The 20,802-nt window shown below is 40.9% G+C and overlaps 1 protein-coding gene and 1 long non-coding RNA gene across 5 annotated transcripts in view; one reads left to right on the top strand and one right to left on the bottom strand.

The window, feature by feature from the left end:
* Positions 1-6,817: 6,817 nt before the first annotated feature.
* Positions 6,818-10,743, bottom strand: LOC147008811 (uncharacterized). The gene is made up of 3 exons (XR_015053253.1): positions 10,441-10,743; positions 8,583-8,727; positions 6,818-7,831 (listed from the first exon to the last, which is right to left on the bottom strand). It is a non-coding gene; the product is annotated as an uncharacterized LOC147008811 (long non-coding RNA).
* Positions 10,744-13,768: 3,025 nt separating this feature from the next.
* Positions 13,769-20,802, top strand: part of LOC147008810 (filamin-C-like) — a 71,345-nt gene continuing 64,311 nt past the window's right edge. For all 4 annotated transcript variants that reach the window (XM_085864293.1, XM_085864292.1, XM_085864291.1 and 1 more), the window contains exons 1-2: positions 13,769-13,923; positions 14,325-14,981. In XM_085864293.1, the coding sequence (XP_085720419.1) occupies positions 14,567-14,981 (415 nt within the window). In that variant the 5' untranslated portion in view covers positions 13,769-13,923; positions 14,325-14,566. The remainder of the gene's footprint in view (positions 13,924-14,324; positions 14,982-20,802) is intronic.

Genomic DNA, 20,802 nt, shown 5'->3' with positions numbered 1-20,802 from the left:
GGGTTCATCCTGAATCCAACCACGCAGCTTCTGACTGTCTTTGCTCCCGGCACCGGTCGACACGTTTTTCCATCCCGTTGATCTGTCTGCAGAGCCCAACTCACCAATTTGGCCTAGTCTGGTGAGCAGGCCAGGCCTGGATTTGTATGCTGGACTTGTGAAAAGCCAGCTGCAGCACACCATGGATCTTTCGCTCTTGTGCCGTCGATCTTACGGGGGCTGGACGCGCTGAAGCTGGCGCACAAGCGGTGCCGGGAGAAGGAGTACGAGCGCCATTTTGCCACACTGCATGCTCGAGCTGGGTGCTCGAATCCGTTGACATCAGCTTGTCACGAGCCGCATTCGTGCCTTTGACACTTTTCCTCTCGTCCATGAGGCATCACCAAGTATTCTGTGCCTTGTCTGCATGTTGTCTGCATGTTGTCTAAAGTTTATCTCACTAGCGTTCCCTTCGAAAGCCGTAATCCGTAGCTCCCTAGTTAAGAGTGGGTTATAGATTAATTATAACGTTCGTGAATGTTTTGCTTGTGTTGTGTTCCCCGATGTGTCCCCAATAAATCTGGCTGATTCATATGAAAGTTTCCGCCTTGAGTTTATTTGTGCCGTGCTGAGGAACAATTCGCTCGATTTGTATTTAAAACCAAACGGGCTACGGACTGGCAGACTTCGCTCGGTCTCTGACAAATCCAGTCTGTAGCCGGGGTCTAATTCCCCAACTGGTATGGCCCAGGTGTACATTGGTATCGTGATCCGAGGCACGTGACCCGAGGCCTGTTCCGAACTAGCCGGTGTTATAACCCCTGAGACGGCATGCTGTAAAGTCACGCCGAATCTTCAACATTTGGCTGTCAAGAGTAGGGTGCGAATCCCGCCACCGCCGAATCCTTTACATTTTCCATGTTCAGGGTATCCATGGACGCCAAAGCTCCATTGACCAATTTTTAGTAGATCACAAAAATAATAAAACTGACCAAATTTCAGAGGAGGGGAAGGTATGGTCAGACCCCTGAAACAATATGTATTGTTTCGTCATCAGACACTTCCAATATTTTTACATTCTCGTATCAGGTATTCGGCAAAACAGAATGCTCCCACTTATGAAAAACCTCGGCATCAGGATTCTCGCTTTTACAGATCTGCTTTTTTAAATGCATGGTCTTATTTAGATAGACTGTGCACCCGGCGAATCTGAAATGAGACGGCGTTCATGGTGTCCGTCTGCGCACACCGGCGTAGGATTCCATCAACTCCTGGATCACGGTATTTACGAGGTTAGTCAACAGCATTATTGAAGTGGGATTTCCACGTTTTCTAACTGCATCTCCCCCGTCAAAAGTAGACTGTCAGGTGAGAATTTATTGTCATTTGATCATCGATTTGTCATTATATTTGTCCTATGGGCATTGTATTCCGCACCACCGATTTGTTGTATCCAATGTGTGGAATGTACATTCTATAGGAATACTCAATTGGTGAACTGTCACTACTAAAAATAAGTGTTTTTTAAAGTTCAAGCCTTTCATAATTGATAATATCAGTGACTGCTGAGGAGACTCAGACGTGAATAAATTACACAAGGCTTCCACTTCCAAGACTCAATTTCATTACTTTGATGCCATTTGATGATTCATTTTTGCTGCATTTGCAAATGAACTGCTCTTCCATCCAGTTTTGGCGCAGTAGCTCGCTTTCTTCTCCAGAGGATTCTTTCAGCACATGATGCTATTCACTTTGTCACGACAAATGGCTGTCTCCTTCCATCAAAGACTGCGAGAGAGATTCACGAGCTTCAACATCTGTCTCATACCAGATCATTGGTCTAGCCAGGGCCGGATTTAGGCATGGGCAAGCTGGGCAGTTGCCCAGGGGCCTCCACAACCAGGGGGCCTCCACATATTTCGTGAAAAAAAATTGTAAGGAAAAATGTATTTGTGAGTGCCTGAATGGTAGTTGGTAGTTAGTGGAACAGATATAAGATATTCATTTGTCTCATTTTCTCTTTTATATAGAAGTTCAGATTCTTTGTTCTTGAAAAATATACTTTATGGATGACTGGAAATATGTCTTGTCACCTTCTTAGTATTCTAAGGTAGGGTGGGCCTCCATTACTGAAGGCTGCCCAGGGGCCACCACATTTCTAAATCCGGGTTGGGTCCAGCTCAGAAACGACCAAGTAATTGGATTTCAGCTCTCAAAAATGCCAGTTTCAAGAAGTCATTGATTGAGTTCCTTGTGAACAGATGGGAGGATGATGGATTAGCTGATGTGTTTCAGCAAAAAAAAATCTCTATGCTAATTCTGGTGATGTATGCTACAGCTACAGAGTGGTCGATGGTACAGTAGTGAAACAGGTAGAAGCTACACTGGGCAACAATCATGAAGAAGCTGACAGTCGGATGTTTTACCATCGTGCAAACATACCAACTCCAAACAACGTCGTCGTTCGTACATCTGACATTGGCTGCCTTATTATTGCATGAGGTTGCTACCAATTATTTGATCATTGAAGATATGGATAGAAGCAGGATTGCTAACCAACAATACTCAAAGGTACATCAGTATAAATCAGATGCACGCAGCACTCGGCGAGACGTTATGCAACTCTCTCCCAGCATATCACGCTTTCACAGGTTGTGATTACACTTCCTCATTCAACAGAAAAGGCAAAATAAGGCCATTGAAGCTACTGCAGAAAAACCACGATGCACAGGCAGCTTTCAGTCATCCAGGACGTGAAACAGAAGTCAGCGAGGACACAGTTGTCAACATAGAAAAGTTTGTTTGCGAGATGCACAGCAAAAAGAAGATATCATCGGTCGATGAAGTCCGTCTGCAGATATTTTTGGACAAATACAAACCAAAGAAAGGATAGCAAAGATTCTCGTGTGTAAATAATTTTGATGGCAGTGCTCTGCCACCATGCTCACGAGTACTACTGCATAAGATAAAGCGTACTCATCTCGTTGCGAGGCGGTGGCTATCTTCTACACAATGCAACCAATGGATGTTACCGATTGAAATGGTTTGATGGTGATATTTCTCCAAAATCGTTAGATGTTGTTTGCAGCGAAGATGACATCTTCGAGGAAAGTGATGGAGGAGGTAAGAAGCAATGTCTGTCCATTACAGTTCGTTTCTAATAGCACTGAACAACAAATTTCAAATTTTTTTTTTTCCTGGAGATGTGTAAAGTGATTAAGACTAATTTGGGTACGCTGATTTCAAAAATCATAACCGTTTTGCTGTATCACGTCAGGATTTTCAGGAACAGAAACATTCCCATTGCCTAGAAGTCAGGATTTCAATGAAATTTACATATGTCTTTAACATGTCTATTTCGTACAATTGTTGTTAACTTGTGTTATATTTCTTTCTTTCAGATAAAGATGAGTAGGCGTTCCTGTACCAATCATCCTGACAACTTCTGTTATGTCTGTGGTCGGTATACCAAAAAAGATCAACAGTGAAGTATATCTACATCAGTGAAAATGAAGGCCGCCTACTTTCACTACTTCGGGTGTAAGGTGGGGGACCAAGAACAGAGCTGGGCACCACACATCTGCTGCACAAGCTGTCACACAACGTTGACTCAGTGGTTGGTGGGCAAGCGCGCGAGCATGCCATTTGCGGTGCCCATGATATGGCGTGAGCCGCAGAATCATCATGATGATTGTTATTTCTGCTGCACAAGCATCGCCGGCTTCAACAAGAAGAATAAAGGTCACATCAAGTACGCTGACTGCGTCTATGCTCGTAAACCTGTGCCTCATGATGACGAGAACCCCGTTCCAACACCTCCAGCTGATCAGAACATAGCTGTAAGCAGTGGTGAAGAGGATGGTGATGATGAACCTTTTGAACCCGACACTCAAGAATCACACCTTCTGAGCCAGGGAGACTTAAATGATCTTGTAAGAGATCTCTCGCTGTCAAAGGCGAAGGCAGAGCTGCTTGGATCAAGGCTGCAGCAGTGGAATCTACTTGAACCTAACACCAAGATATCCTTGTTCAGAGCACGTCACAGAGACATGGCTGAGTTCTTTGAGATGGAAGACACGATGACATTCTGCAGTGACATCAACGGTCTGTTGAAAGAACTTGGGTGTGATCACGATCCTGCAGACTGGCGCGCCTCTTCATCGACTCAGGGAAGAACAGCTTGAAGGCTGTTTTGCTCCACAATGGCAACGAGAAACCATCAGTCCCACTGGCTCACGCGTTCGGCATGACAGAGACCTATGAGACTATGCGGCAGCTGCTTGATTCCATCAAGTACAATGACTTCAACTGGCACATCTGCGGAGACTTGAAAGTGGTGGCGCTGTTGTTAGGGCTGCAGTCAGGCTACACGAAATACATGTGCTTCCTTTGTCTCTGGGATAGCAGAGACGACAAGAATCACTGGACGAAGAAAGATTGGGAAGAGCGAAAAGAGCATGTACCTGGTCGACACAACGTGAAGCATGTCGCCCTTGTCGACCCAGCCAAGGTTTTCCTTCCACCACTCCACATAAAGCTCGGCTTGATGAAAAGTTTTGTACGGGCAATGGATCTGAATGGGCGTGGGTTTTTATACCTCAAGGAAAAGTTTGGCAACACCTTGTCGGAGGCCAAGATCAAGGCTGGTGTCTTTGTTGGACCGCAAATCCGACAGATTATGAAGGACGAAACTTTTCCGACAACTCTAAACCCCAAAGAGCTGGCAGCGTGGAGGAGCTTCAAAGCTGTGACGGACAACTTCTTGGGGAACGAGCACGCAGACAACTATGAAGAAATAGTGCAGCAGCTGCTGGAGTCCTTCAGGAAACTTGGCTCCAGGATGTCCCTGAAAATCCATTTCCTACACCAGCACCTGAACTTCTTCCCTGACAACTTGGGAGCAGTCTCGGACGAGCACGGTGAGCGATTCCACCAAGAGATTTCACTCATGGAGACGCGTTACCAAGGGCCGCACAACCCGAACATGATGGGCGATTTCTGCTGGTTCCTGCATCGTGAAACTGACACAGAGCAGCACAAACGCAAAGCCAAATGCCTAAAGCATTTTTAATTACATTCTAGTGGAGTTTTTCTGTAATTTCTATAATTTTGAAGCATTCATGATGAAATAAATGAATAAATGAATTTTTGTAAATTTCATTGAAATCCTGACTTCTAGGCAATGGGAATATTTCTGTTACTGAAAATCCTGACGTGATACAGCAAAACGGTTATGATTTTTGAAATCAGCGTACCCAAATTAGTCTAAATCACTTTACACATCTCCAGTAAAAAATTTTTGTTGTTCAGTGTAATGCATTTAAGAAAATGGTCGACAGAAAAAGGTAAATTTGGATTTTCCCCAAAATATGAAAGCTTTTTTGGGCATAAAATACTTCTTTTGTTACAGCAGGGAACGTGGATGACTGTGAAAACGAAGACGAAGAAAGTGGCAGCGATGGTTGGAAGCAGCGACAGTGAAATCTGTGACGACGATGTGTAACCACATCGTAAATAAATTTAACCTCCTCGTAAATAAAAAGTAAATACGTTTAGTCATTTTTTTTTCGTAATCTATCATCATACGTCTTTATTTTAACGAAGTTTAGTCCATGTAACTTGTGGGGTAAATGAAAACCCTAAAAGGGGTACTTTGTGGGGGTCTGACCATCCCTTCCCCTCCTCTGAAATTTGTTCAGTTTTATTATTTTTGTGATCTAATATCATACTTATTTGTTTTGACAAAAAATGGTCCATGGACCTCATGGGGTAAATTACCACCCCAAATGGGGTTTCAAAGGCGGCACCAATTTGGGGGGATCTGACCACACCTTTCCCCTTGAAGATTTAGTCAGTTTTATTATTTTTGTGATCTACCATCTTACATCTTTACTTTGACAAAGTTTAGTCCATGTAACTTATGAGGTAAAATCAAATCCCGAAAAGAGGTACTTTGGGGGGATGGGGAGGCTGACCAAACCTCCCCCAACTCCTGAAGTTTGGTCAGTTTTATTATTTTTGTAATCGACCATCATAGTACTTTGCTTTTACAAAGTTTGATCCATGTATTCGATGGGGTGAATATCACCCCCAAAGGGGGTTTTTCAAGGGGGTCTTGGGTCCAGACCCACCGACTGGGACGCAGCTGACAAAGTTTTTGTGAATGATTTAAGTGGCATGAGTAACTTTGAGGGGCCAAACCTTCGAGGGAAAATGGGGTGAAATCTTCTGTCACGAGATCCCAGACTATGTGTGGTCAAAACGTCAGACCTGAACCTTGCCTTGTTTGCAAAGTTGTGCTTTAGCTTGGTGGTCTTCAGTTTAGAATTTGAATCTTCCCAAACTACTGCGATTAGTTTTTTCTGTGAATATCCACATTGGTTGGACTGGTCATTGTTCCTATCTGAACACTTAGTTCCTGATGTTCATGCGGTCCCCAATTTAAATTCTAACTACAGTGTTTGATATGTTCAAGGTCTACCGATGTCCTTATCGTTGTCCTAAATGTACACTGGCATCTCTTCATGCCTTTGTACCACACGTGATTAATTTAAAACTTCTCCAAAAAGCCTTTCTTCACTGTTTTAATAAGTTAATAATTCACACCAACAATAGCAAATTGCACAAATTTATACAAATATTGTAATTATGGAGAGCCACCTTGTATCACCTCCTCGGTCCTGAGTCTCTGTTCAGAATCCAGAACGTCAGCACAAGAGGGGTCTCTGGCTGGTGGTCTAGGAGCAAGTAATTTGCAATGAACAATGTTCAGTGTACTGAACAAAATGACCGATTATGATGTGTACACATGACAGAAGTAAATAGACACGATGATTTTTCGAAATTTATTTATTGAACATTTGATAGAAGAACATTTGATCCATTTTAATACAAACACTAGTATTTGGTGGACTTGCCATTTGCAGATTTCAATGATTTTACTCTTTCAGACATAGAACTAACGAGTTCTGAATTTTTTTCTTGTGGGATTTCTGCCCAGGCGTCACGCAAAAGGCTTCGCAATTCTGCCCGTGATGTTGGTTTCCTGGACTTTTTTCCACACAGCTCGATCCAATATGGCCCAGAGGTGTTCAATGGGATTCATGTCAGGAGACGGACTTGGCCATGGACGTCGCTTGAACCCATTTCTGTCCTGGCATTCGTTGGTGTTTTTTGCAGTGTCGCATGGAGCTCCATCCTCCATGAACAGTGTGTTATTGTTGACCATCTAACCAGTGGAGAAGACAGGGAGACGTCCATCCTCAAGGATAGAAAAGTATATCGTAGAGTTGATGTTGCCAACACACTCCACAAGCTCTGACCGAACAGTGCTCCAGATTGCTCCCCACGCCATCACTGAAAAACCACAATGTTTGACAGTTGGCTGCAATCGGTTCAAAGAGAACTCTTGACTGGGAAGTCTCCAGACCCATAGCATCCACTGTCAGAAAATTGAGCAAATAGGGACTCGTCTGAAAAAATTACAGTTTGCCAAAACTCCAAGGTTCTGTTGACCATCTCGTCAGCCCACTTCTTTCTCCTTTGAATGTTGGCTGGTCTCAGAAGAAGTTTTCTCTGAGCTGCTCTCCTGTAGTAGCCCAGTTGATGAAGGTACCACACAGCAGTTCTTGAGCTAACTTGGACCTCCTCTGCAACATCTGCTGCCTTGCAACGGGGAGTTCCTCGGGGGGAGCACAATCACCCGAGTGACCGTAGAAAGCGGAATGCCAAGGATCTGAGCTGTCTGTCGCTGGCTGACCCCACCTTCCGATTGGCCAACAATTCGTCCTCTTCATGTGCTCCCTGGATTCGAGACATAGTTAAATGTCGTACAAAACCCAGGAACTCTTTTCTGTGAAGAAATTGTCGAATATTAGTCCAAATCACTGAGTAAAACTGTTATACAGATGAAATGAAGAAAATTACAGTGTCTCTACTTCTGTCAAGTCTCTGTATACAGGGGGCAGCAAAAATAGGTATACAGTAATGAAAAACAAAACGTGCGCACAAAACGTATTTTATTGATTATACAAGCATATCAATAATAACATATCAATAATAAACATATTAAGCCCGAAATGTTCAAACTGTTTCCCCCCGGCATTCACATTCACACTATTATAATACTGGTAATACTGGTATAATCCATACTGCATACCTATTTTTGCAGCCCCCTGTATAGTGAGAGTGGACATCTTGTTTTAGCACAATGGGAATGAAACAAAGTACTGTAAGAAAAGCACACAATTTGAATGAAGCAAACTATTGTAAGAAAAGCACACAATGGGAATGAAACAAACTACTGTAAGAAAAGCACACAATTTGAATGAAGCAAACTACTGTAAGAAAAGCACACAATGGGAATGAAACAAACTACTGTAAGAAAAGCACACATTAGTGGTTAGGTTAGGTAGAAAAGCACACACATTAGTGGCGCAGTGGTTAGGGCAGCGGCTTGGGATCCAAAAGGTCCTGAGTTCAAGCCCCGTTGGGCCACTGAATTAATACACCAGGGGGTTGACTCAGCCTGTCATCCTTCCGAGGTCGGCGAAGTGAGTACCAGTGTACTGGGCCGGTGTATACCCCGGTTAAAATAGGTGTACCTTATCCCTGTGTCGTAAGAGGCGACCAGGGTTGCGTCAGGAAGGGCATCCGGCGTAAAACATGTGCCAAATCACTATGCGGATCATACGGATGATCCGCTGTGGCAACCCCCTAACGGGAGCAGCCGAAGGAAGAAGAAGAAGACTGTAAGAAAAGCACACAATTGGAATGAAGCAAACTACTGTAAGAAAAGCACACAATTGGAATGAAACAAAGTACTGTAAGAAAAGCACACAATGGGAATGAAACAAACTACTGTAAGAAAAGCACACAATGGGAATGAAACAAACTACTGTAAGAAAAGCACACAATGGGAATGAAACAAACTACTGTAAGAAAAGCACACAATGGGAATGAAACAAACTACTGTAAGAATAGCACACAATGGGAATGAAACAAACTACTGTAAGAAAAGCACACAATTGGAATGAAACAAACTACTGTAAGAAAAGCACACAATGGGAATGAAACAAACTACTGTAAGAAAAGCACACGATTGGAATGAAGCAAACTACTGTAAGAAAAGCACACAATTGGAATGAAGCAAACTATTGTAAGAAAAGCACACAATGGGAATGAAACAAACTACTGTAAGAAAAGCACACAATTTGAATGAAGCAAACTACTGTAAGAAAAGCACACAATGGGAATGAAACAAACTACTGTAAGAAAAGCACACAATGGGAATGAAACAAACTACTGTAAGAAAAGCACACAATGGGAATGAAACAAACTACTGTAAGAAAAGCACACAATGGGAATGAAACAAACTACTGTAAGAATAGCACACAATGGGAATGAACCAAATTACTGTAAGAAAAGCACACAATTGGAATGAAGCAAACTACTGTAAGAAAAGCACACAATTGGAATGAAGCAAACTACTGTAAGAAAAGCACACAATGGGAATGAAACAAACTACTGTAAGAAAAGCACACAATGGGAATGAAACAAACTACTGTAAGAAAAGCACACAATGGGAATGAAACAAACTACTGTAAGAAAATCACACAATGGGAATGAAACAAACTACTGTAAGAAAAGCACACAATGGGAATGAAACAAACTACTGTAAGAAAAGCACACAATTGGAATGAAACAAACTACTGTAAGAAAAGCACACAATTGGAATGAAACAAACTACTGTAAGAAAAGCACACAATGGGAATGAAACAAACTACTGTAAGAAAAGCACACAATGGGAATGAAACAAACTACTGTAAGAAAAGCACACAATGGGAATGAAACAAACTACTGTAAGAAAAGCACACAATGGGAATGAAACAAACTACTGTAAGAAAAGCACACAATTGGAATGAAACAAACTACTGTAAGAAAAGCACACAATTGGAATGAAACAAACTACTGTAAGAAAAGCACACAATTGGAATGAAACAAACTACTGTAAGAAAAGCACACAATTGGAATGAAACAAACTACTGTAAGAAAAGCACACAATTGGAATGAAACAAACTACTGTAAGAAAAGCACACAATTGGAATGAAACAAACTACTGTAAGAAAAGCACACAATTGGAATGAAACAAACTACTGTAAGAAAAGCACACAATTGGAATGAAGCAAACTGAGAGGAATGGCAAAGTTGGCAAATGTCCAGACTATATCGCAGGAATTAAAATACACGCTAACACAACAGTAACTCAGTCTATGCACTTTTATGATGTCTGCTCAGACTAATTTACAACGCCAACCTTTGGCAAAATCGAGCATGGCCTTCAACAGCTCTGCTTCGACACGAAAACACAACTTGAGGACAACCACTCCTAATATACCAAAAGGCCACTTTGACTCCTTACATCTACCACCCGAGGAGTTTCCGTGGTGGTTCTAAACATACCAGCATCAAAAGTGAGCCAAACTTGCCATCATTAGTGTTACAAAGGCGATCAAGAATTGATTGTCCGATTGAAGGAATTTTTCAAATCGATTGTTTCACACTTTCCTCTCGCTAAGTTATTTGTCCACGTTCTTCAGGTTTTCCCCACATCGAGAACCTTCCTTGCATCCCTCAAGCTCGTGGGCAGCTTTTTGGCTGTAGGCCCATCTCGGTGTGATTGAAGGGTCCACCTGTGGCCGCCTGGTCCACTCATTTGCCAAGAATAGCCGTACTGTCAGTCTTCACGCTTCGCTCGTCACTGGCTCAATATATCCACGTGCCAAAAAGGATTTTTGTACCTCGGTGGTACACCGTGGTGATTAGAAAAATAAGAACTTTTTCAGGGGGCATGATCTCAAATAATTGGTCAGGAACACAATTACAACATTCCAGACATGATTGGAAGGATCGTTGGGAAAAATAAGAAGCGTGATTAAAATTTTGAAGAAAAAAATGTCTCATTCTTCCTTGAACTGAATGGTTTATTAGGACATGGTGTGTTCTTGGGACATGGTGGTTCATTTGGGCATGGTGGTCGATTTTACAATCCAATTATATAGGGCACATTGATTTACTGGGCAAGGTGATTTATTCGGGTACAATGATTTAATATGGCAGTTATTTATTATGGCAAGGTGATTTATTAGAGTACATTGATTTATTAGGGCCAGGTGGTTTAATAGGGCATGGTTATTTATTATGGCTCGGTGATTTATTAGAGCACATTGTTTTATTTGGGCATCGTGATTTATTAGGGCAAGGTGATTTATTCTGGAACAATGGTTTATTATGAAACAATGATTATGCCTCCACTGGCGAAGTTTCTAGAGGCATTATGTTTTTGGGTTGTCCTTCTGTCTGTGCGTCCATCCTTCTGTCCGTGCGTCTATCTGTCCGGGATAGGTTTTTGATACAGTAATAACTTAAGGAAGGTTGAACGGATGTTAAGTTAAACTTGGAACCAGTATGTACAATGATGAAAAGATAAACTGATTAGATTATGGGGGCAAGAGGTCAAAGGTCATAGATTCCATTAGGTAAAAATTCTGTCGCTGCATTAACTTGTGAAACAGTGATGGGATTTTGACCAAACTTGGTATAAGTTTATATTATGATGCAAAATGAAGATTAGATGTCAGCATCAAAAGATCAAAATTTAGAGTCTGTGATGGGTTTTCGTTTCCTCAATAACGTAAGAGTGGCTGAAGGGTTCTAAATCGAACTTGGTACAAGTATGGATATGATGTGTACAAAAACTGATTAGATTGTGGGGTCAAGAGGTCAAATGTCAGAGGTCATGTTAGGTAAAAATTCTGTTACTGTGCTAACTTGTGAACCAGTGATGGGATTTTGACCAAACTTGATGTAAGTATATATTATTATTATGATGCAAAAGATGAACTGATTGTATTTCGGCATCAAGAGGTCAGAGGTCATGTCAAGTAAAAATGTGATACTTAAGAACAGCTGAAGGGATTTAAATCAAACTTGCTATAATGATGTGATAATGTTGGCGGAGGCATATTGGTTGATGTGACGACATTGAAGAGTGCTGTTGTGGTTTATTATGGAACAATGATTCATTATGGAACAATGTTTTATTTTGGAATAATGATTTATTATGAAACAATGATTTATCATGGAACACTGATTCATTATGGAACAATGATTTATTATGGAACAATGATTCATTATGGAACAATGATTCATAATGGAACAATGATTTATTCTGGATCAATGATTTATTCTTGAACAATGACTTATTCTTGAACAATGATTTATTATGGAACACTGATTTATTATGGAACAATGATTCATTATGGAATAATGATTTATTATGGAATAATGATTCATTATGGAACAATGATTTATTATGGAACAATGATTTATTATGGAACAATGATTCTTTATTGAACAATGATTTATTATGGAACACTGATTTATTGGGGCACAATGATTTAGTAAGGACAAGGTGAATTATTCGGGCAAGGTGATTTATAATGGCAAGGCATTTCATTAGGGCACAATGATTTATTTGAGCAAGGTGATTAATTTGGGCAAAATGGTTTATTTGCGCAAGGTGATTTATTTGGGAACGATGATTTATTTGGGCATAATGATTTAATATGGAAAGGTGATTTATTAAGGCAAGGTGATTTATTAAGGCAAGGTTATTTATTAGGGCACAATGATTTATTCGGCAAGGTGATGTATTTGGGCGAAATGATTTATTAGGGCAAGGTGATTTATTAGGCCAAGGTGATATATTAGGGCAAGATGATTTATTAGGGCAAGGTTATTTATTTGGGCAAAATGATTTATTAGGCAAGGTGATGTATTTGGGCGAAATGATTTATTAGGGCAAGGTGATTTATTAGGCCAAGGTTATTTATTAGGGCACAATGATTTATTAGGCAAGGTAATTTATTTGGGCAAAATAATTTATTAGAGCAAGATGATTTATCAGAGTAAGTTGATTCATTATAGCAAAATTATTTATTTGGGCAAGGTGATTAAATCGGGAAAGATGATTTATTGTGGAAAGACGATATATTTGAGAAAGATCATTTATTAGGGCAAGGAAATTTATTAGGGCATGGTGATTTAATAGAGAGTGCTGATTTATGAAGGCACAGTGATGTTTTTTTAGGGCACAATCTTGATAAATGGAGTCCTTTAATAGTCATAATAATAAATGGGTTAGCACGATATCTAGGATAACTTATTAGAACATTGTGATTTATTCAGGCAATGAGATTTATTATAACATGAATTATAACATTTATTTTTCAAGAACTTTAAACCTTCATTAATCCTTGTCATTATTGCTCTGTTAACCCCACACCCTCCTTTCCTCTCACCTTCCAATGACACAGTTCATGTAAATGGTGTAAATTTGATTTATTTAACGCACTTTTTTTCACCCAAGAGCTTTAGTTTGTGTAGCGAAAACATGTTGTTTGCCTAACGGACCCTTACAGTCATCGTCACCTTCTACATATTACACTAACCAAATTACGATTCGAGTTTAATGTACTGCATCATAACCTCGGTATAGAAAGAAAACACATGTTTGAATCATGAAGAGCTGTGCATGACGTGAGGGTTAATTAAGTTTGTGACGTTTCACGTTTCATTTTGTTCACAGATTGATTCGTCGGTGCGACCAAACGGGGAACGTGTACACATTTGAATGTCTATCGCGATGATACGTCTCCTATTATTTCTCGCCTCGAGTACACTTGAGGGGGACCAATGAGCTGCAGTACCCAGCGTGTCGACCAATCGCAAGCCGACGTGATTTGGACATTTGACATGTGCTCGGATTGACTTGGGGGGTTCCTATAAAGGAGCTGACCTTGGAGGCAACTCGCCATCCGCGCTCAGTGCGCAACAACTATATCACTAGGCGGTGCTCGACTGATTCTCTCTTTACTTACAAAGGTGAAGATTTTCCAGGGATTTGTGATTGAAACCGTGCAACATTAATGGAATCCTTCCCTCCCGTCCCTGATATTTATCTGCTTGTAAACTTTAATAATCAATATTTGAATATTTAGTATTCTCTCTTGATATCATATTCTCTCTTGATATCGTACATTCAACATTTTTTTATGTCAAGTTTTTATGGTGTTTGTTTGAAAATCTTAACTTTGTAATATCTGTTAAATTAATCGATGCTGTTGAACAATTTTGGTTGATTTATTTCTATCTCCAACTTTAGCTATCATCTCCTAAATTTGTTCACAAAATAAATGTCCTAATTCATGGCCAATTTCTGCTGTCATGACAGGACCCCATGTTGATTGTTTAACGATTTCTCGTGTCTTTTGTTTTTTTTCCAGGTCTCTCTGTCCCAAAAGCAATCCACGGCTCACTGCTGGTCCCACTAATAATAGCATCCAAGGAGGCTCAGCGTTCCGTGCTCACCAGGCAGAAGATAGCACGTGTCGGCACGACTGTCTGCATCACTTTCGGTCCATAAAAGTGCAAAAACCCCTGTTTATGCACAAGGTAGCTCAGGAGACACATTGTGGTCACACAAGCAATTATATTGGTAAAAGTGCACGACCAACCAGGAGGAACCATGAACACCCACTTGACAGCACACTCGGAGGGTGATACCGTGCCTCCGGGTGAAATGTACATACCACAGTACGTGCCTCCAGGCGGCAGCTCGGATGATGAGAACTACGCAGAGGAAGACGAGATGCCGGCCACAGAGAAAGAGCTGGCGGAAGACGCGCCATGGAAGAAGATCCAGCAGAACACGTTCACGCGCTGGTGCAACGAACACCTGAAATGTGTCAACAAAGGGATCATGGACTTGCAGAAGGATCTTGCAGATGGACTGCGCCTCGTTGCTCTGCTGGAGGTGTTGAGCCAGAAGAAGATGTACCGAAAGTTCCATGCACGGCCCAACTTCCGCCAAATGAAGCTCGAAAATGTTTCGGTAGCTCTGGAGTTCCTTGATCGTGAGCACATCAAGCTTGTGTCCATAGGTGAGTAACTGGTCAAACTGTTGTCGGATTTCACCCTTCTGGTGGACGACACAAATTATTGGGCACTGGTTGTTAACTGGTTGTGTCCCATTGATGCATCTCATAACTGATCTTTGCTGTTCCTTTAAACACGAAATATTTGCTTTGGAGTCTATATAATAATTTGACCAGAGATGAACCATGTGCATACAGCATTCAGTACTTCAACTAGAAATGAATACTTGTTCAATGTATTTTATACCAAATTGTTTTTGTATACGTATATATATATATATATATATATATATATATATATATATATATATATATATATATATATATATATATATATATATATATATATATATATACATACATACATACATACATACATACATACATACATCTACACCATTTTACACCAAGTACAACCATACTTGAGTTTCTGCATGATATCTATAGTGATTGTGGTATAAGTCTTCTTTATTCATATACAACACAAGACTGTGAGGTAGCATCCTCTGCATAGCAGGTTCGGGCAGGAATTTCTAATTTGTTCAAGATGCCGGTGACTGCTCGCCAACTCTTCACAAAGGCCACCATTGGATCTTTAACGTCCACAAACGAATGCTGGCAGACGGGACACCCAGTTTAACGTCCATCCGAGGGACGGCACACACATGGATGAATCACTCTGCCTGTGAAACACCGGGATGACAGTTTATATCTGGGTCGGGATTCAAACCCAGGCTAGACAGCTCAGAGGCGAGTGTGAGTGGTACAACGACTTGCAGATTCACAATGAGTTGGAAAGTTTACATGAAGGTTCAAAAGAAAATCTTCGACAGCTGTCGAAGTCGACGTGGTGGTAAAAAATTGTTTTTGCACCGAGTGTACGGATGGTGGTGGCTCGTGGTATATAAGAGGTGGTATAAAATGACCAACTATGAGGTAAGGCTCAATACATGAGAATTCAGTCAGTATCTGTGTTAAGCCCTGTGGACTCCCACTCCCTTTTGGTGCCAGTGTGGATGGATATCATGACATTCTGGGAATGCCGCACTCGCTGGCACCCACACCACCCTCTTACGTGTGTTGCCATTTTGCCTCCACGTTCGGATGGTTTATTGGCCTTGTGCGACGAGACGGTGTCGGGTTTGCTGTCCTGTATAGTGATGAGAGATCATAGACTGCACCATGGTAACTCGATACTTGTAGAGTATTGAGTCACACATGCTATGGTTTCATTTTGAGGGCCCTCTGGAAAGGTTATGGACTTTTACTCACACCTGTGCTATTACCAGCTGTGATCTTTCAGCCAACCGTGCTCTTTGTCACTAAGTGCTGTATTACCAACGGTAAATGGAGTCCACTAATGTCACACTCCGTGCTGGATCAATGTCATGCATGTTCAACAACATTGCTATTTGCCTGGTACTCCATTTTCAGTCGGGGAGATGCTAGACGATTGTGTGTGTGTGTGTGTGTGTGTGTGTGTGTGTGTGTGTGTGTGTGTGTGTGTGTGTGTGTGTGTGTATGTGTGTGTGTGTGTGTGTGTGTGTGTGTGTGTGTGTGTGTGTGTGTGTGTGTGTGTGTGTGTGTGTGTGCGTGCGTGCGCATCTATATATTTTTTTCTTAAAAAATGTTTTCTCTGCAACCACTTGTCCAATCGATGCAAAACTTTAAACATAGGAGGGAGTCCCCATGGAGACTATTTCAATGATAAATCTAATGTCATGGGTCACATGGTATGGCAGCCATTTTGTATGAAAGGAAAAAAATTGAACATCTTTTTCTCTGAAAATGCTCAACATCAAAAAATTGAAACTTGGCCGATGCCATCAACTCCCGATGGGGTATATAGGGTGATAACGATGATGTCATCGGTGAAGTGGTTTTCCAGCCATAATTGGTTGAATCGAAATCCTTATGCGAAAAATCTGAAAGTTTAAATATCTAATGTACGACCCAATGTGAGTGAAAAATTAAAATTATGACATCATCGATCATGTGGTCTGGTGGCCATATTGGATTTAAAGTAACAATCTTCTTCTTATTCGCTTCGTCTGTAAAAAAAATCTTCTTCTCCAGAACCACTTGACAGATAAATGCAAAACTTCATACATATGATCGACTAGCCGTGAGAAATATAGTTTGAATGTTTTTTCCATATTCATCTTCGTTGGTGTAATTTAGCCTGAACATGCACAAACATTGTCATAAAATATCCTAATAACCAAAAAGCTACAGATAATGGCAATGTATGTTAACTATAAGGTGTGTGGACGATACGGTTATTTTAGCCATAATCGTGGCGTGTTCAGTTGATGATGGTATTTTTGTTCAGAATGAGCATGCGAGGTGAGACTATGTGCTCTCTGGAGTATCTTTGTCGTTTTCTTCTGTTTTTTTTTTTTTTTTTTGAACAAGCCAGACACATTTTTACAAACTGTCTTCCATGTTCATCAATAAACTAGACACCATCCTGCAAGTCTTTCCGCCATATTCCATGAATCATTTCAACCAATCTCAATTGTAGATTTTTTTCAATCAAACTTATGTGGAAAACGTGGTTTTCAAAACTACTTATGAATGCTAAATGAGGCCTTTTACACATGTGCTGTTTTTGTGTTTACGGTGACTTGGTTTGGCTCGCCGGGCACTTTTGACCTACCGCTGCTGGCGTGAAATCTTTGATTCAAATTGTCTTTTTAAACATAATTTTTGGCATTTAGACGAAAGAATGGAAATTTCAAGATGGTTAATCATATTTGAAGACCTGAGTGGAATAAGTACTTAAGACACAAAAAGTATTGAAGCAAAATTATTTCAGATATGGATTGTCACCATACTGTAGATGGGGTTCTTGCTTCAAACTCACTTTACCCAAAAATGTGACGTAAGTACTTCTTCCACTCAGGTCTCCAATTGTTCTGTTCCTGAATGCAAATCGGACTCACAGAAATATAGGAATATGAGAAATATCCTTGATTGAGAGGTGATGGGTTCATCCCATTTGCTGTTAGTACATTCTCGCATCAGCAGTGGATATAACACACACATACACACACACATGGACGGACGGTTCAACTTTTACCAATAGATGCAAAAATCTGGAATAATTTCACTTGTGGCCCCAAAACCAAAGAAACAATATATTTATTACGGCCCTTGCAGCTCCTGTAGCTCTCCCCCTCTCCCAACACGATTAATAGTAAATAAACTTACCCTGTACATGCACAAACTCCAGACATTTCCTTCCCATTGGTGTTCAAAAGAACCGAATCCAGATAAACAGTCCATTCACTGGTAGCAATCCATCGAGGGATTGTGTAACACATGTCCCTCCACTCCACTTCAATCGGCCCACATCATCCGGAGTTTGTACTACGAGCAGGTGCCCGTTCGGTGAGCTGAGAAAGTTCTTTCAGTCTTTCATTGTACAGAGGCACAGCTCCTTCTCTCCGCTACTTTTCCAAGTATCTTTCAGAAGCTTGGTGAGCCATTCCAAGTAACAATCCTTATCCTGGATCCATAATACATTTTGTTTTACCCCAAACTCTTCAGCTTCCTGGGGTTTCTGCGTGTATGCACCGAGCATTTTGTGGGTGGATTACGTCATTTCAAAAATGCCAAATTTCAATGGGCATGTGTCTTATAGGGGATAATTTAGTTACCATTTAACATTATACATATTGGTCAACCGATTATGGAGGCTCCCGATGGAGATGTGTTTAGGTCTATCATCTGCAGCGGTCTCATGTGTTTAGATCTATCATCGACCAAATTGTCATGCAATTTCAACTTCACAACTCCTTTCTTCAAAATGAATTGGTCCTTAGTAGAACAAACAATGTTGCTCTATAAGCAAGAAATCGAAAACACAATGATAAAAATAATTGTGAAAATTTCAAATTTAAGAGATGATCATTTGCGAAACATCAAATTCTTTGCAAAAATGATTCCGCCACTTTTGGCTGCAAAATAATTAGATGATCTTTCCTGGTGGTAACATGGCCTGCACAATCAAACTATCATCCAGGTATGTGGTCTGCACAACCACACTGTCATGATGATATGTTGTCTGTACAACCACAGTGTCATGATATGGTGGCTGTGCAATCACACCATCATGGTGATATGTTGTCTGTACAACCACAGTGTCATGATGATATGTTATCTGTACAACCACACTGTCATGATGATATGCTGTCTGTACAACCACAATGTCATCCAGGTATGTGGTCTGCACAACCACAGTGTCATGATGATATGTTGTCTGTGCAACCACAGGGTCATGATGATATGTTGTCTGTGCAATCACACCATCATGGTGATATGTTGTCTGTACAACCACAGTGTCATGATGATATGTTGTCTGTACAACCACAGTGTCATGATGATATGTTGTCTGTACAACCACAGTGTCATGATGATATGTTGTCTGTGCAACCACAGTGTCATGATGATATGTTGTCTGTGCAATCACACCATCATGGTGATATGTTGTCTGTGCAACCACAGTGTCATGATGATATGTTGTCTGTGCAACCACAGTGTCATGATGATATGTTGTCTGCACAACCACAGTGGCATGATGATATGTTGTCTGCACAACCACAGTGGCATGATGATATGATGTCTGTACAACCACAGTGTCATGATGATATGTTGTCTGTACAACCACAGTGTCATGATGATATGTTGTCTGTACAACCACAGTGTCATGATGATATGTTGTCTGTACAACCACAGTGTCATGATGATATGTTGTCTGTACAACCACACTGTCATGATGATATGTTTTCTGTACAATCACAGTGTCATGATGATATGTTGTCTGCACAACCACACTGTCATGATGATATGTTGTCTGTACAACCACAGTGTCATGATATGGTGGCTGTGCAATCACACCATCATGGTGATATGTTGTCTGTACAACCACAGTGTCATGATGGTATGTTATCTGTACAACCACACTGTCATGATGATATGCTGTCTGTACAACCACAATGTCATCCAGGTATGTGGTCTGCACAACCACAGTGTCATGATGATATGTTGTCTGTGCAACCACAGGGTCATGATGATATGTTGTCTGTGCAATCACAGTGTCATGATGATATGTTGTCTGCACAACCACACTGTCATGATGATATGTTGTCTGTACAACCACAGTGTCATGATATGGTGGCTGTGCAATCACACCATCATGGTGATATGTTGTCTGTACAACCACAGTGTCATGATGATATGTTGTCTGTACAACCACAGTGTCATGATGATATGTTGTCTGTACAACCACAGTGTCATGATGATATGTTGTCTGTGCAACCACAGTGTCTTGATGATATGTTGTCTGTGCAATCACACCATCATGGTGATATGTTGTCTGTGCAACCACAGTGTCATGATGATATGTTGTCTGTGCAACCACAGTGTCATGATGATATGTTGTCTGCACAACCACAGTGGCATGATGATATGTTGTCTGCACAACCACAGTGGCATGATGATATGATGTCTGTACAACCACAGTGTCATGATGATATGTTGTCTGTACAACCACAGTGTCATGATGATATGTTGTCTGTACAGCCACAGTGTCATGATGATATGTTGTCTGTACAATCACAGTGTCATGATGATATGTTGTCTGTGCAACCACAGAGTCATGATGATATGTTTTCTGTGCAATCACACCATCATGATGATATGTTGTCTTCACAAACACACATTTATGGTGGCATGTAATCTCCACACACTGTCATGGTAGTATGTGGTCTGCACAACCACACTGAATAGTTGGTATGTTTCCTGTTACTTGCATTGTAAAATG

Source organism: Eptatretus burgeri, chromosome 18 (assembly GCF_056783735.1).
Source record: "Eptatretus burgeri isolate ZD-2024b chromosome 18, Ebu_testis_v1, whole genome shotgun sequence".
Lineage (NCBI taxonomy): Eukaryota > Metazoa > Chordata > Myxini > Myxiniformes > Myxinidae > Eptatretus > Eptatretus burgeri.
Note: the sequence above shows the minus strand (reverse complement) of the source record. Positions and strands in the feature narration are given on the sequence as shown.